The sequence below is a fragment of the Cyanistes caeruleus genome, chromosome 4 (assembly GCF_971803275.1).
Source record: "Cyanistes caeruleus chromosome 4, bCyaCae1.hap1.1, whole genome shotgun sequence".
Lineage (NCBI taxonomy): Eukaryota > Metazoa > Chordata > Aves > Passeriformes > Paridae > Cyanistes > Cyanistes caeruleus.
Window position 1 is genome coordinate 42,223,606 of NC_141704.1, and position 16,321 is coordinate 42,239,926.

The 16,321-nt window shown below is 35.3% G+C and overlaps 1 protein-coding gene across 4 annotated transcripts in view; it reads right to left on the reverse strand.

Moving 5' to 3' along the window:
• The window catches only part of TMTC2 (transmembrane O-mannosyltransferase targeting cadherins 2), a 268,691-nt gene that overhangs the window by 72,089 nt on the left and 180,281 nt on the right, over positions 1–16,321 (reverse strand). For all 4 annotated transcript variants that reach the window (XM_086887822.1, XM_086887824.1, XM_086887826.1 and 1 more), the window contains 2 exons: positions 9,580–9,694; positions 458–543 (listed from right to left, as the gene is read on the reverse strand). In XM_086887822.1, the coding sequence (XP_086743948.1) occupies positions 458–543; positions 9,580–9,694 (201 nt within the window). The remainder of the gene's footprint in view (positions 1–457; positions 544–9,579; positions 9,695–16,321) is intronic.

Below are 16,321 nucleotides of genomic sequence, written 5' to 3' on the forward strand. Positions count from 1 at the left end.
TCAGCCATCTTAAACAGCAACACGTAATTTTGGAACCTATTACTGGGAACACCTGAATGATTATTCTCTATTTTCCCCAGGCAAGAAAGAAAAAATGAAAGGACTTCAGAAATATTTGTATTATTCACTCAAATAAATACCAGGGACTGGCTGTAGGAAACAGAAAACAGGAGTCTGAAAATTTGGGTAGTAGTGTCTGTGGCTCAACACCCCAGATCAGAAACATTTTAAGTTCTAGTAGTGCTGCTGAGCGTTAATTCATTATCTGCTTCTTACTTATATCACATTAAATTTAGTTGTTTACTAATAAACACTTGCTTTCAAGGGCACAATTTCACCTTTTGCTTTCTGACTTAAAAGCTTCTGGAAAAAAAAGAAAGCATTATAAAAGAGAAGGAAAATTTTCTATGAAAACTGTAGTCAATATTATACAAGCTTGTATAGTTAAAATACTTACAAGCTAGTGTGGGTCTGCTACCAATTGCCAGTTTATAGTAATGCAATGCCTCTGAAAATCTGCTGTTTTCCTGAAGAAGTAATCCTCTGCATAAAGGGAAAAAAAAAAAAAAAAAAAAGAAAAGAGAGAGTGAGGTGTGAGGTTACTACAAAGAGTAACTTGAAAACAAATACCGAAAACAAAACTTGGGTAACAAAGAAAGATATGCTTACTGGTACTTCAGTGATACAAGCACTCACTAACAGTTCAGTTTGAAAATTATTCCATGTATAAAGATTCCAGGTATAAAGATGCATAGACATCAGGTGCATCCCTATGGCTTTAACAAAGCAGATGTTCAACAGAATAGTTTTGGCTTTCTTGGAAACCAGGATATTCATTTACTCAGTTGAGAAAACGTTAGCCTGCAAGACTTTGAAAAGTTGACAAAATATGATGGAGGTATTTGTAAGTCATTAATGATTAGCTTGGCCTCTTGTCTTAATCTGAAATAAGCAGGTCCTTTTCAAATGCATGATGAAGTTAAGCACCCAGCCCTTCACATGTTATGTTAAGGACTCCCCTTCTTGAGCAACTTCACTAGATTATTCACTGCAACAGGTTCTAAGCACCCACAAAAATTCTGTTGTTTCCTGTATTCTTTATACTCTAAACAAATTTACAAACTGAAAAGATATTAAAGAATACTGAATATTTACAATTTCATAATAGACGGGCTTTAATTTAGCTTTTAAGACAAACATCCTTGTGAATTGTGCCAACAAATTTCTGAGAAGTGATGTGGACATCATGGACATGAATGTACATTGTATGCTTAAATAAAAACCCCAAAGCATTTTTTATGCTTAAAGAGCATAAGGAATATATTAAAAACAGAATGATTTAAAAACTCTTAAAAATTAGTCATTTCAGAGTGGAGACTTGGACCTCAGTATCCAAGGGTAAACATCCCTTGTCATAGAACTCAAAATATCTAAGAAAACACAGCTCTTCCTCTAAGGTAGTAGTGGTACTTAAATTTTAATTTAATTGTAGTGTACCTAACCTACGGCAATTTTCTTTTTTTCCTCTATGCTTTTATCTGCTGATAGCTTTTTGAACTGCAAAGAGCTTGGAATTCTTTTAATTCCAGTCTCAAATCAGAGAAGATTTTATTTCCCCCTGAAGTTTTCCTTCAAGAAAACTTTTTCAGTTAAACCAGTAAACTTCAGGGGACGAAAAGGGAAGGACAGTTGGCTGAAGTAGCCACCACCTACGTTTGCTTCTTGTCACTGGGTTAGGATTTAACAGAATTGAGGAATATATAATACTTTTCTTCTATACTAGCCTAACAGCATCATATGACCTCACTTTGAAATTGTTTCCCAATTAACTTCAGATTAGGCAGTAAATAATTTTTAATATTAACAGAACTCACATTTAGTAGGTACTTGTAGTAAAGTAAGCAATGAGGAAATACATGCAAGACACTTTTTAGCATGCCACCAAGGTTTGTAACTACTGTCAAGTATCTTGCAAATAGCAAGAGGTATGATCATCGGGATGGAAATAACATTTTTTCTAAATTTTCTAGAAGCTGAATTTTGTTTACTCTAAAAAATTTTATATACTGTCCTTACTTTAGGGAAGATTAATTATGGTTCTTTGATCCTGTTTGCTATTGATAGCAAGAGAATTAACAGAAAAAATGAGGTGCATGGTCTGACATTTAAGCTGCTTCTTACTTTTTTAAAAGGCAAACATTCTTACACACAATTTTGAAACAATTTATCTAAGAAATTCCATTCTTATTTATTTTAGTTCTGAAATAAATAATATTGAGAGAAGTAATACAGTAATTGGTCAACTTCACCAAAACAAATTACTTTGGTAAATGTACAACATATGTGGTTGTGATTAAAAGAACTTTTATTTGCAATTATTACAAATTAATCCTTCGCATTATTCACTACATGCTCTAATACTGACACTTTTGATTTATTACTTGCAACTTTGAGGTGGGTTTTTTCTTAACTTCTCTTCCAAAAGATGTTTTTGTTTTAAAAGCTGTTCCATTAACTGTCAGTCTCTCAGTATGTGTCACTCGCTCTCTCTCTCTCATATATAAAACCCAAGCAGCTCAGATGAAGGACTGAGTGTTGAATTCCACCCAATAATTAGTGATTTACTTGTATTTTTTATGAGTTTGGGGGAAGAAAAAGAATATAATCTTACCAAGGCATGAAACTCTCTCTTCTCCTTGTGAAATTGGTCCTGATTGATCACTAGTTTTCATTGTAGCTTCTGGCAGTACAAACACTACCAATTTTTGAGTGTCCAGATCTAGTCTGAGGTTAAACAAGTCAGGAAGAAGCTGACTTCTCTAGATGCAGTGCAAGAACATCCCTCAGCTGGAGTTCACACCTCGCAGGCACAGCAGATTCCAGTATCTCACCCCTCCCAGCAGCCAGGGCACTCAGCTGTATAAGCTCCTCTCCACTATAGCCAGGAGCAGATCTGTTCTTGACATGCCTTTCACTTCTTTGCTTACACTGAAAAATGATAACTGCTCTTTGGAGATTTTTGGCAAAGGGGAAGAGTAGAAAGACCACAGAGGCATCCATACAGTGAGAATCACTGGACATAATCCAGAGGTGGGACATAGCAACTGACACATGTCAAGTATGTATGTACCTAACTTTTGTGGTTACAAAAACATAAAGCTTTCCTTTTCCCTTACACAAGGATGAACAAAGGAAAGAACATCCTTGAAGTAAAGATGCCTGATACAAAAGAGTAAGTTCAAGTGATAAACTTGGATGAAAACCTTAAAGTCCTTCTAGCACTTCTAACTTTTAACAGTTACTAAAAATGCCAAACAAACTAAATAAAAAAGCGTAACCATCAAAATGCTCCCACAAAAAAACAAAATACAGGAAAGGTTACTTCAAGCTGATATTTCCAAAACTTTTTATTCTCTCCAGTTCACCTTCCCAGCTGGAAGGCAGGCAAGTGAAAATGTTGACTGAAATACGCAACTTCTATGCAAAGACAGCTTACTGACATAACTGTATGTGGCTTCTATAGTTTAATAAGACAAGTACTGTGAAAGAATAAATTAACATGAGGAAGATCTTCTTCACTGTGCGGGTGATCACACACTGGAACAGATTGTCCAGAGAGGTTGTGGAGACTCCCTCACTGGAGATACTCAGAAATTGCGTGGACACAATGCTGTGCCATGTGCTTTGTGCTTTGGGATGACCCTGCTTGAGCAGGGAGGCTGGGCCAGATGACCCACTGTGGTCCCTTCTAATATTACACACTTTTTGATTCTGTGAAATACATAAAGATAAAAGTACTCAAAAAAGAAAAAGCAACTTAAACCCTAGGACACACAATGGACAGTTATAAACTGTCCATGAAATAATTTAGGATTAATTAGGAGATAAGTTCTAACTATCATAAGTAACAAGATTCTGGAACCTTACAGCAGGATTTTTATTTTTTTTGCCTGCATTACTTCTAGCTACTTTTCCATGTAGTGTTGTGCTGACCGCTTGCAGAAGTAGCAGACTTCTCCAAGTGACTTAGGAAGTGGCTCAGAATCCTGTTTTTTAAATAGGAAGAAGAATTTTTTAAAAATTAGAAGTTCTCACTATCTGGAAATGCTGCACGTCATTTCTGTAGATAGAATTGCCCATTAGTTCATGCAGGAAAACACCTCCCCCCCCAAAATGAGATGTTTGCAACCTTTCTGAATTCTTTACGCTGCCAACTTTTACCTATCTTGCCTCACAAAGAATAAAAAAATCTTCCTGTCTTCCTCCTCTGCTTTGGTTTTGACTGAAAGTCACTAAATACTAATGGCACAAAAATGTTTCCAGAGACCAGAAGGCATCAGAGAATATAAAAAAAGCAGTAGATGGTCTATGGTCTTTCTGAAGTTTCATAATAATTTCTTCCTGTTGGCAGTCCTATTCTAGTCAGCTGGTCTCTTACAAAGCAAACTCCTCAGTGACTAAAACTGGCATAAACTGGCTAAGTACGTTGCACAGGAACTGCAATTGTCAAAGTAAACATGTGTTAGTGAAATATTTATAACATTTTCAATTCAGGTACAACACTGAAACAGTTTAATCAATTTTGTTTACTGGTTTATAATAACTAATACAGGGCCTGTAAGCTATTACTGTGCCATGACTGCGGTTCTTCCGTGCCTCAAGCTACATTCATCCCATTGATTTCAAGTGGGATTATCTACAAAGGACTACATCTACCTAAATGCTGCACTGGCAAACAAAGAAAGAAATGGAAGAAAATCCTCTTTTATTCCCCACACAGACGTGTCTGGAGTCACACACAGCAAGAGTGGATGTGCTTTGCTTCCTAAGGCAACTCTCATTGTCATGTGAAAGACTAGTGGGTAGAAAGCTATGGATGCTACTTCAAAACATACTTTTTAATCAGTAAGAACTCAAACACAGACAATAACCATTTCTTTTGCAGAAGTCACTAAGTAATCTATCACTCCAGTAGTAAAAAACCCCCAAAAAACAATACTAAATAATCACCCCAAAAACAACCTCTACCCTTTCAGACAGTGCAGTAAACTTGCTTCATTCTCCCAGATCTGTGGAAGAGCTCAAATGCAAGCAAACTGGTCAGCAAATATAGTCCCAGGTTTGTTTTTTTGTTACTGGTACAGTTTGGTTGGGAATACTACCCTTTCAGGACCACATCAACTTGCACAGCCCCTATTTCCTGGGCAGAGGGAGGGCTGCTATGAGGATGAGGGGTAGCACTGCTTCTGTCTTTCTCACTCCTCTGGACAACAGGCAGCGCTGTGCTGTCTGCAGTCCTCCAACCAGATGCCTATTCTCTCTCATGTGCCCCAGCAGTCAATACAGAGAGAGAGCTGGACAGAACTTCCTACAAGAGGGGTCTTTTTGGAAACTGAACCATTATTTTCCTAATTTTATAAAATGGTGGAAGTTTATGTGAGGACTCTAAGTGCCCCCAATTTCAAATATTGAGACATGTAATTGAATAGCTAGGTCACTGAGTGCCTTTCACCTCTAACTGTGACTTTGAAAATCATCTGTACTCGATATAGGCCCTACAAAGTGCCCAGGGCAGAGTTTTGCACTGCAGGAAACCACCAGTGACCTTTGGGTGCTACCTCAAGAGCCAGTCTGTCAACACAGCAAGATTTTATCGAGATACCTTTGGTTACAGCAACACACAAATTTTAGCTGCCGTCTTTGACAGAGGAAGAGCTAGCTGGCAAAGCAGAGATTAATTCCAAACAAGTTTGCAACAAGTTTGCATTCACAGCTGAGAAAAACAACATTCAAGTACTGAAGGCACCAGATGACACATCCTCTTTGCTTTTAAACTTAACATCATGAATGATAAAAACCTCTGGGCTATCAAGGAAGAGGAACGACAACCTTGACCTGTTTCCTACTAGGTGGCTGCTCCAGGAACTTGGTCTGGGGACGGTTCAACCACAGTTCAGCACAGGCTTGCCAGTGAAAGACTGGCTGCTTTTAGAGTTTCTTTGTCTCTGATTAGGGGTTTTTTATGCCAGCACCCTTAAAAGGCAGGGAAAACATTTTCCAGCGCATAAAGCCTAACAACAACAGACAAGGAAGAACTTTGCTGATATTGATTTTTACCTAAGGATGCAGAGTTAAACTTTGCTTGCAAAACACTGCAATCCTAGACTTTCTAGGATAGGTAGTCTTCAGTAGTGGCTGAAATTTCTAACAGAAACATTTTTTTAAATCCACATTTATTGATATAATACCCTAAGTTTTCCAATGTAAAGTTTATGGAAATTCATAGCACAACCTTATTCAAAGAAATTAAATGATTTTAATAATGAACTAACGAATTTGTACACACAGTGCTCTATCAGTACAGGCAAAATGAGATGCCTCAGGAGAGAAGCAAAGGGATGGCTGATTGCTAGAAATTATTATTTTATAGGGCACTGTATATCACAAAATTACATTTCAAGTAATCAGTATAATTTTAAAGGAATATTCAGTTTCAAGTAACTTGTATAATTTTAAAGGAATATTCAATATCTGTGTCAGATTGAGAACATCCTTATAATCACATGAGAAACTCAAAGTAACACAGATTACTAATATGGTTGACAAAGCACAGCCAGGCCTAAACACAGTATATGCAAAACTGTCCTAAGACACTAACTAAAAGCAATTTGAAAAAATACATTAAAAAAACACAAGCTTTAGGTAACAATCATAAGGTAACAAAGATTGAAAAGCCAAAGCAAACCGAAATAGTTTGTTTTTAATCTACTGAACATTGCTTTGTTTGAAAGAATAAACTATAATTTCTCTACAGCTCTGTCCTTGGTACTTCACAATATTAAAATATATGGTTTTCTCAGTCAAAAAAAGAAGCAGAGAAAGGTTATTTTATGCTGTTTTTCTACCCTATGAAGCTTAGCTGAAATCAGCAAAGCTACATAGCTTTGAGAATTCAAATACAACATGTTCATAATCAGGCAAATTTTCAAATGTAGATTATGTAGTTATGCACTAATGCATTTTACATTTTTTTAAATGGCAAAAGCAGCTGTAACTCCAAGCCATAAGGTATAAGTTAAAAAACAAAAATACAGTACTGAATTCATCTAGTTTGTAAAATTCTAAGGATGTTAATATATTAGTAGTCAATTTCTGAGCTAACCTTACATTGCAATTTATTGAAAAAGAAAGAAAGAGATCAAGTGCTTTTGTTTATGTAGTTTCTCTCTTTGATTGTTATCCATTAAAATTCTGAGTTATACCTTAATTTGTTGTGCAGCAGAGAGCACTTGGATTTGTTACTGCTATCAGTGAACACTGCACATGGAAATTAATTTGCATCAAATACTGAGGTATAGGTGCTTAGAAACAATAACAAACATGTGATGCCTTGCCTCTAAATAACGTAAAGATACTGTTTCCTGGAGTTCTGTGGAGTGATTGTTTTAGTTTCAAAGGCACATACTGAAAACCAGAAACAGCAACACTGACTGGCCTCTTGTAAGCAGATATAAGACACATTTTCCTTTACAGAGGTTTTTTGTAAAGGGCTCCCACAAGACTATGTGCCAAAGATGGGTTTAACTTGAAAAGGAGCTCTTGAGGGTTTGTGCTTCAAAGAATTGATTCATTTGTGTAATATCAAAGGACACCTCATTTACCATCTCTTTTTCATGCTGGATATTGAAGCATCCAACACTGATACAGCCTCCAAAAAGAAAAAAATGATGCATGCTTTTTCAACTACTGTTGAATAACTGAAGGTTTGGTAAAGCTTGTTTAAAAAATAAGGGATTCTATTGTATTCAAGGTAGTAGTAGTAGAAAGGCTAAGAATTAAACTTTACTTCTTATGCCCTACACATATTATAACCAGCATTTTAGTTAAAATCCACACAAATTCAGTAGAATTTCAAAAACTTTCTTGTTCAACAGAGATGAAGGTTTATAGACATATATTTTGTGTATTAATGGAAAACTGGAAGACTAGCAGCTTATTCTGAGAACAGTGAAAAGACTGAAATCTGATTTCTTTTATGTCCCTGCCTTTATCATCCAACCCCCTTTCCTCTTCTTACCCTGGTATTAACATCAGCTTCTCTCTACAACACAGTAAGAGACAAAAGTACTGCATAGGCATATAAAAATTTAATAGCTATAATTTTCACCTTCAAAATGAATAACATATAGGAAATATACATGTATCTAACTTGTCACTTTATTTCCTACAATCTTCTGCTGGGTTCAGAAGTTGCTTTTTAAATGTGAGCAGAAGATTCCTCTTAAAAATATGTTTGTCATGCTCCTCACTGCCTAACAGAGAGGGAAATTCCGAGCATACACATATTTGTGTAACTAAATGATTTGTAAAAATACACATATTATGAAATATGGATTTAATTTTGGAAATTCTATCATTAAATTATTTTGAGTTTAGTTAAGTCAATAAATTTGCTTAACTGAAAGGCAAATTAATAAAATGGTCAACTTCTATTTTAAACAAGTTAAAAATAGTGAAAAAATACTATTATGGTAAACTTCATTTTCACATATTATAAGCAGTCATTTTAAACTGGACTTATAGGCAGAACATTATATTTTGATTGATGTGAAGATACTTACTATTTGAATGCAGTTTTTGCACATATTTTTTTATCTTACAGTCACGCTTTTCTGCTGCACGCAGGATATTATTTTCACATGGCTACCTATGGAATGGCAGTCACCTGGATTCTGTCCTCCACACACATCACCAAACAAGAGCACGCGGCTGCTGGAGGTGAGCAGCTTGTGCAGCAGAGCCCTGCTCCGAGGGTTTGTGCTGCCTGGGTCATGGTAGGAGGGGGATGAAGGGCGAGGGCCAGCAGGACAAGCAGTGCTGAGCCTGGGACAGCCAGGGGATCAATCCCTCCCTGATGGGACACACAGCACACCCCACCTCAGTGCGAAGCTTGGCGCGATGCCTGCTTCCATCTTCGCGATTTGGTACATTAATGAGATGGGAAATCTTTTCCCCTGCTGAATAATTATTTTGATGCTCGTGTTATTTATGCTCTTACTCACCTACAACAGGGTTCAAGTAATTAAACTTTATTTAACCTATGCTGCTCTGAAGTCAGTCACAGGAGAAAAGTAATTTGCTGTTCTAACATTTCAGACTTCTGAACCTAAGGGAAGGGTATTGGTCTATGCTTGGAAGGGTTTACACCCACTCTGCCCACCAAGTGTAATTCAGACTTAAAAAAGAAGTCTAAATAACACCTCACAATTTGAGTCTCAAGCAGATGGAGAGCTACAGCTCACAACTCATCTATTGGTACTTTGTTTAGTGTAGGAGTTTTTCTTCTTCTTTTGAAGCAAACAGATTTGTAAGTTTACCTTGTCCATACCCATTACATGAATATACAATAATCCTGTCCAAAAAATCCTGTCCACCCCATAGTTTAAGGAGCACAATTAATGAAATTACTATTACAAAGCAACAAAAAACATTGTCTCCATTTCCAGCAAGTAAATCAGTAGCTCTATTCACAACAGGTTTCAAAGACAATTCAACCCCAGGAAAGCCACACATACTTACAAATTATAAAGCATATCAGCCATGTTGCTGCGATAGTACAAGGCATTTCTATAGGCGCTTTCAGCTTCAGAAATCTTGCTCTGGCTCTTGAGAACATTTCCAAGGTTACCCCATGCTGTCAAGAGGAGAAAACAGTATTCAGAAAGATCTACAATCCAATTACACATGACAGAGTATGCAAGTATCCGGAAGTTTCTCAGGGAGACAAACCCCACAAAGAAACTATTTTTATGGAACGGGGTGGGAGGTTGGTTATTTTTTTCCCCCAGCCCTCTGGTTCTGTGCATCTTACTGTGAGATTCACATTTCATAGAATGGATTTACATGCACTCTGCATTAATATAGATTTTGGTTGGGAAGTTTTTTATAAAAATGTGCCTCTAGAAATTACTCTAACAAAGGGAAAGGACCATTTTCTTTCATACCACCTATAAATAAAAATCTCCAGGCTCAAATGTGGAACTGAGGCACCTTTTTAGTTTTTATGGGTTGTTTTTTTTTTTTAAGCCTACTGACTCTAAATAGCAAGAAATTTTTCCAGAGTAGACATAGTCCTCACTGAAGTACTAAAATTTGACATATGACACAGGAATTGAAAGAACAGTTAGGTAAATAACTAGGATTAAAAACATGCCATATGGATACAAACATACTACACAGATCACTAAAATTAATTTTTTTTAATACTAGAAAAACATTTGGTCCATTTCCATACAATTTATTATGTTACTCAATGTGTTTTTACAGCCCATCTATAAAGGACTTTAGGCAAAAAAAAAAATATTTAAAGCTCCTCATGTGTTCCCTTTGCAGTTTTGAGTGGCACCAAAGCTACTTAAAAAAGGAATCTGAATTAACATTGTATGAAAACACAACCTCTGCTACTCAGAATTTAGGAAGCAAATTTAACAAAACCACTTTATGCTTATAAATGCAAAGTGATTTCATACTATTTTCACACTTTCTTAAATGAAAGAAACCAATGGAAAGATGATGTATGTCCTTTCCACCAAATAGAATATATATCAGAACATTCTTCCCTCCAGATGCACTTAAACATTAGCTTAAGTAGCATTTAACTCTTTGCTTTTCAAGAATTTGCATCCATTCTGACTAATGCAAAATTTTAAGGTAGTTTTAATAAAACACTGCTATCTAAGTTGATAATTGAGACAGGCATTTTTTCCTCAGAAACTACATCACTTTCAAGCTGCTGTGATTTGTTGCAGAATCGTCCTACCACAGGGATGGAAACAGCAGCAAACACAGAATTTCCTCTGAGCAGAATAAGACTGTCATTGCTGGGAAAAAATAAATTAATAAATCCATATAGAATTTATAAAAAACATGTTATTCAACTGAGCACAACATATTTCATAAATCAAAGAAAAAAAATATATGTAATATTTCCGTAAGAAAATAAACTATTGCTTCTGTGAGTAAATTCATTTTGGCCTAGTATTTAATGAGAAATTATTTAACAATATTTATTTATCAATAAATCAATAAAAGTCACAAAATGATCCATCATTTTGAAATAAAGCTGATAAACTATTCTCAGGTTCACTCAGCTTTTCCACTTGGCTAGCATATGTGCAGAATTCTGAATTTCCCCATTACTGCTACTCTTCCCTTTTTACACAGAGAAAACACTTTGGAAGTACCAATGAAAGTGACTAGCCAGTCTGTAGGTATTAACCTTGGAAGAAAAAACACAGACTTATATATGATTTTTAAAATTAATTTGCTTCTCCATTAAATGAGCATCCAGTTTTCCATAACTGCATGTTCCATATAATCTATAGGGACTTTTGTTTTCACTCTAATCTCCCATAACAGAGCATTACATCAAATGACCATCTGAGCTACTGAGAACAATTTCCTGCCACACAGTTATTTACTCCCAACCATTCTGAAGCTCAGTAAATGAAAATATGCATAAAAAGATGATTCAGTTCATCTTTTCACCTCTTAGACTGGAAAGACACTGTTAACACTGTTCAGTGTAAGTTTCTCCTCTACACTTCCTCTCATGCCATAGGCTCTAGCAGTTACCTGAGTTAAAATAGATTTTAAAACAATATTTTAATTTATATTTTGCAAAATAATCTGCATCAAGTTTTTAATATCAATCACTAATTAATCCATATTATTTAATTTTAAATTTATTCCATTTAGACTTTTGTCTAAACTTGTAAAACTGTGAATGATTAACCTTATGTGATGCACTAGAAGAAGTGACAATAGCAGAAATCAGCAAATATAAAACACGATAATCTGACAATTTATCACTACTGGAAACATGAAAACCAAGGTCTTTTCACTTATGCAAACTACAGAAATTTGATATAAACATTCATGTCTATTTAAATACAGAACTAGTTAGAAGAATGATCTAGCTCTGGCTAGTGATGAAGCTACACAGAACTTGAGTAGAGATGATACTCATATACCCTGCAAGTTATGAACAGCTATTATCTGCAGCAACCACGTCCTCTTGAGTTTTGGTGTATGAGGAAAAGAGGATGGTGTACATACATGGAGAAGAGGCTACATGAGCTACTCAAGGATCTTCACTCCTGCTTTGTCTTAAGTAAGCAACTAACCTTCAGGGAAAAAAATTTCAATTATTAACTTTTTTTCTTCAAAACTGTAATTGCATTGGTTCAACTATGAGCAACTAATGACCTAATAATCTATGACTTGAATTCAATTCTAGCACTCAACTGTACATGGTAAAAAAAGAAAAATATTCTTAGAAGAAAAAGAAACTAGGTCAGTAATTCTGGAATTTAGAATGGATGTTTATTCCAATTATTTTTTATAAACATGTTTCATATAGTATCTCTATTGGCTAAGTTGAAAAAGGGAACATTTAACATTCAGAAGACACTAAAGTATACATATATATGCCACATTTTAATCTTTAATTAAAAATTCAAATTTGCCCATATTGAAGACCCTATCTAGCACTAGAGAAAAAGGAAGCTGTGAAAGAAAGAGCTTTGCAATATTTACTTTTTGCCTGCTGCTTAATTCCCTATCCATGAAAAATAAAACTAACACAGACCCAGATCTTTAAGAAATTAAAGATGTTAAGAAACATTCCATCATAGCATAGGAACAAATATAACATTCACATCTCACTACAAAACAGAACAGTCAATCCATTCAAATTTTATTTAACTGCTTATTTTTCCATAGATCATACTTAATATTAATGGGCATATTAAAAATTAAATCAATTTCATCACCTTTATCATAAGTCAACTATAAACTGAAAAATCTCCTAATGCTTGAGCAGTCTTATGTTAGTTACATGTCTTTACAGGAAAATGAAACTTTTTAAAGGGAATTTTTTCTTGTGTTTGTTGTTCGGAAATTTTAAAGAAATAAATAACAGAAGAAATTATGCAGCACTGAGTAGGAAAATAAAATCATTGTTTAAGTGTTAGAATTTTGGCCATATCAAACTAGACCTCTATTAAACTTTAAAGATTGCATTTACACCACTTTGCAGTGACAGTAGGTCAAGTTCTCATGTATTCAATTGCTTTCAAAATGAAAATTAATATAACAAATGTTAGTTTCACGTTTAAAATGCTTAACTTCTCAACTATCTCAGTTAAACTGACAATTAAGATTGAACAAGACTGAAAAATACCAGACTGGTATATTAAATTTTCTCTAGGCACTTTCATTCTGGAAGAGTGCAAGACAAGCAAAACAAGAACATTGTCTAATCTAATCTGCCTGCATTTAAGAAGCACATTTCCTAAAGAAAACTAGCAAACTTTCAGCTTGCAACTGAATGATGAAAACAGGTGAGAAATCAAAATTAATGTGTTCAAATACCTTCATTTAAATAAAATGTTCCCTTTTTACTGAATCAAAGATCATGCTATGCTATTCAGTGAAATGAAGATAATAAAGCAACAAAGTGTCATAAAAGAGCAGTCAGAAATTATAAAAGCACTTATGTTCATCTCTTGATACAAAAGTTTGCTCTAAATTTAAAAAAAATAACATTGCAAATCATTAACAAAGACAACCCAAAGTATTAAATTCTGATTCCTACCTGGCAGCCCTATATAATCCATGAAAAATTAGGTAATAATGAAATCTATTTGGAAACTGCCATTCTATGAATTTATCTGTTGTCGAAACACTTCTGCTGAAACTTGAAGAGGAAAAAATCCAACTAGAATTGCCCATTAAATCACTCAAATACATTGTGGTAAAAATAACATAGAGAAGAAAAGGAAAATGCTGCCTTTCCTTGTATGTTTCATACTTGAAAACTAATGAAACAAGATGGAAGACTTAAAGAAAACTGATACACAACATTCACTATTCACATGAAATTACTTAAGTTTGGTAATACTGTTCTCACCTTGTGCTATCAGACTTACACAAGTTAATCCACAAATTGATGAATGCATTAAGGAGTGTGAACTAGATTATTATTTGAGTAAAACAAACTACTTGAACAAAGACTGAAGTATTTAGGGAACAGCTCAGCAATTTGTAATCAACTTGTCAGCAGTTCTAAACTAGAGCCTTTAGTTCACAGAAAAATGCACATTAAGCCAAGAAAACCTCTATTGAGTTTTATAGATATTTGTGTATTACTTATTATTCTTTATCTTGTGAAATTAGAAACAGCAGTTCCAGTTTGCATTCCCTCTCTTTAAAATCCTTCCTCATTTCTTCTGACTTGTCCATGAAAAAGAAGTGAGTGCATGACAATTAGAATCTCTATTTTTTTCTTCAATAGTGTTTAAAGGATGAAGCGATGCTGGTCCAGAAAGAAAAGCCTTCACTTTTTCCCTCAAAGGGGAAACAGTTTCACCAATAGAGGAATAACAGACTTCCGCAAGGAAACCTCTGAAAGCTCAACTTCACATTCATGAAAACAGAATGAAACGAGTTCAACATCTAAAACACTTTTTCTACAATACAGAGCCACTATCACTCACAAATACAGCCTGAAGATCAACTAGATCACGTTTATTAAGTGGTTTGAGAATGGAAAAATTCATCTAAAATGCTACAGGTTGCTACTTTCAAAGTGGGACAGTTTTTGCACTATGGCTTTTATAAGGTATTTATATTTTTCCTGTTATTTCAAAGGAATAATGACTTTTTTTTTCAAAATATGTAATAAATGCACGCATATAATTTGCAATGATTTTCCTCTAAAAACTTCACTTGTTAATAGAACATTTTGATCAAGTTATCTCCTTTTGCTAACTCAACCACAAAATTGCCCAATTTCTTGTTTCCTAAAGGATTAATAGGTTATACATAACCATAATTTATGCGTTTAATCTACTTTGCACATTGATTTTTTTTATGTCAGTGGATATGTGGCAATGTTGAGACAGACTGTGTTAGAGACCTATCACCTCAACTTTTACATATTCTTCTTCTATTTATTAAGGTTGTTATTTATATAATTTGTTCAACAGTTCATTTGTTGATCAATTGCAGGGCTTTTGTAACGCCAGCAGGTGAAAGAAAAACAGAATTGAAAACTATGCACTGCTTTGAAAGCTATCCAGCAGCATGTCAGCATGGGTACTAACCAACTTGCTTTTGGCAAGCAGTGCTTCGGTTTTGTTTCTCAGTTCTGAAAGCCTGATGCAAATGAATGTGAACACATGACCTGTTATACTGCTGATACACCCCCTTCACCCTCTGGGCTACAGAAAATTAACTCTTCCTCCTCAACAGACAGCAGACTGACTCTTGCAGCTCAATGAATCTGAGAGAGACTGAGCAGCTTCAAGTGCTCTTTGGCTTCACCATTACCTACCATCCTACACACAATCACGTTCTGCCACACCATCCCTCATGCTAAAATGATTTTTGTGAAGGGTATGGTATCAATCAGGTAACTAAACAAATCCAAGTTAGGGAAAACAATTAGAAAAGGATGTCTACAGAACCTTTAACATCTAATCTACTCACTGTTCTGTTCTCAGCAGAGCCCAATCACACCTTTTCACACTTTGTTTGCTAAGTGTGCATTGCAAGCCTGTGAACACCATTAGCCACGAAGTTCCCATTCCATGAAGCTTCACAATGGTCAGCAACAGAGCTGTGAACAGTGCTAATCTTAATCTCATTATATGAGGAACTGTATCTTATAGAGGTAAGGGATATAAATCATGCAAGAAAATGAAAGGAGGACAAAGGAGCAGAAAAATACAAGCAGAACAAGTAGACATGTCTGGGCACCCCGGTCATCTCAGGATGAACCCTGAGGAACTCTTCAAAGCCTCATAGTGACTCAGACAAAGAGGTGGCCATGTCCTAAATTTGTCAAATTATGCAACTTTCTTAAAAGTAGGCTTCTAAAAAAATTATCTATGATACATTCAAAATTATCACTTCTGTCCCAAGTGATGAACTGCAAGTCAGCCTCTTACAGCAGTGGCAGGGTGCCACTGAAATGGCAGCCCTGGATCTCCAAGCTAAGAGTAGATTGAACACTGTTGGCTTCTTTCCAGAAAAGGGGAAAAGTGAGCACAGTGTCCTAGAAACATCCCAGAGGGGCCATGGTGAGAAGAAAATCAGCATTTGGGTTTGTCAAACCAAGAGAATCTTCAGATGTGCTCAAACAACATATGTCACACTTGGAAAATGCAAATTAGCTCATATCCAGGTAGCAGACTTTTTGTAACACTTCAGGTTGTCTGGTTTCATTGGTTTTGCTTTAAATCACTAAGAAAGGCAA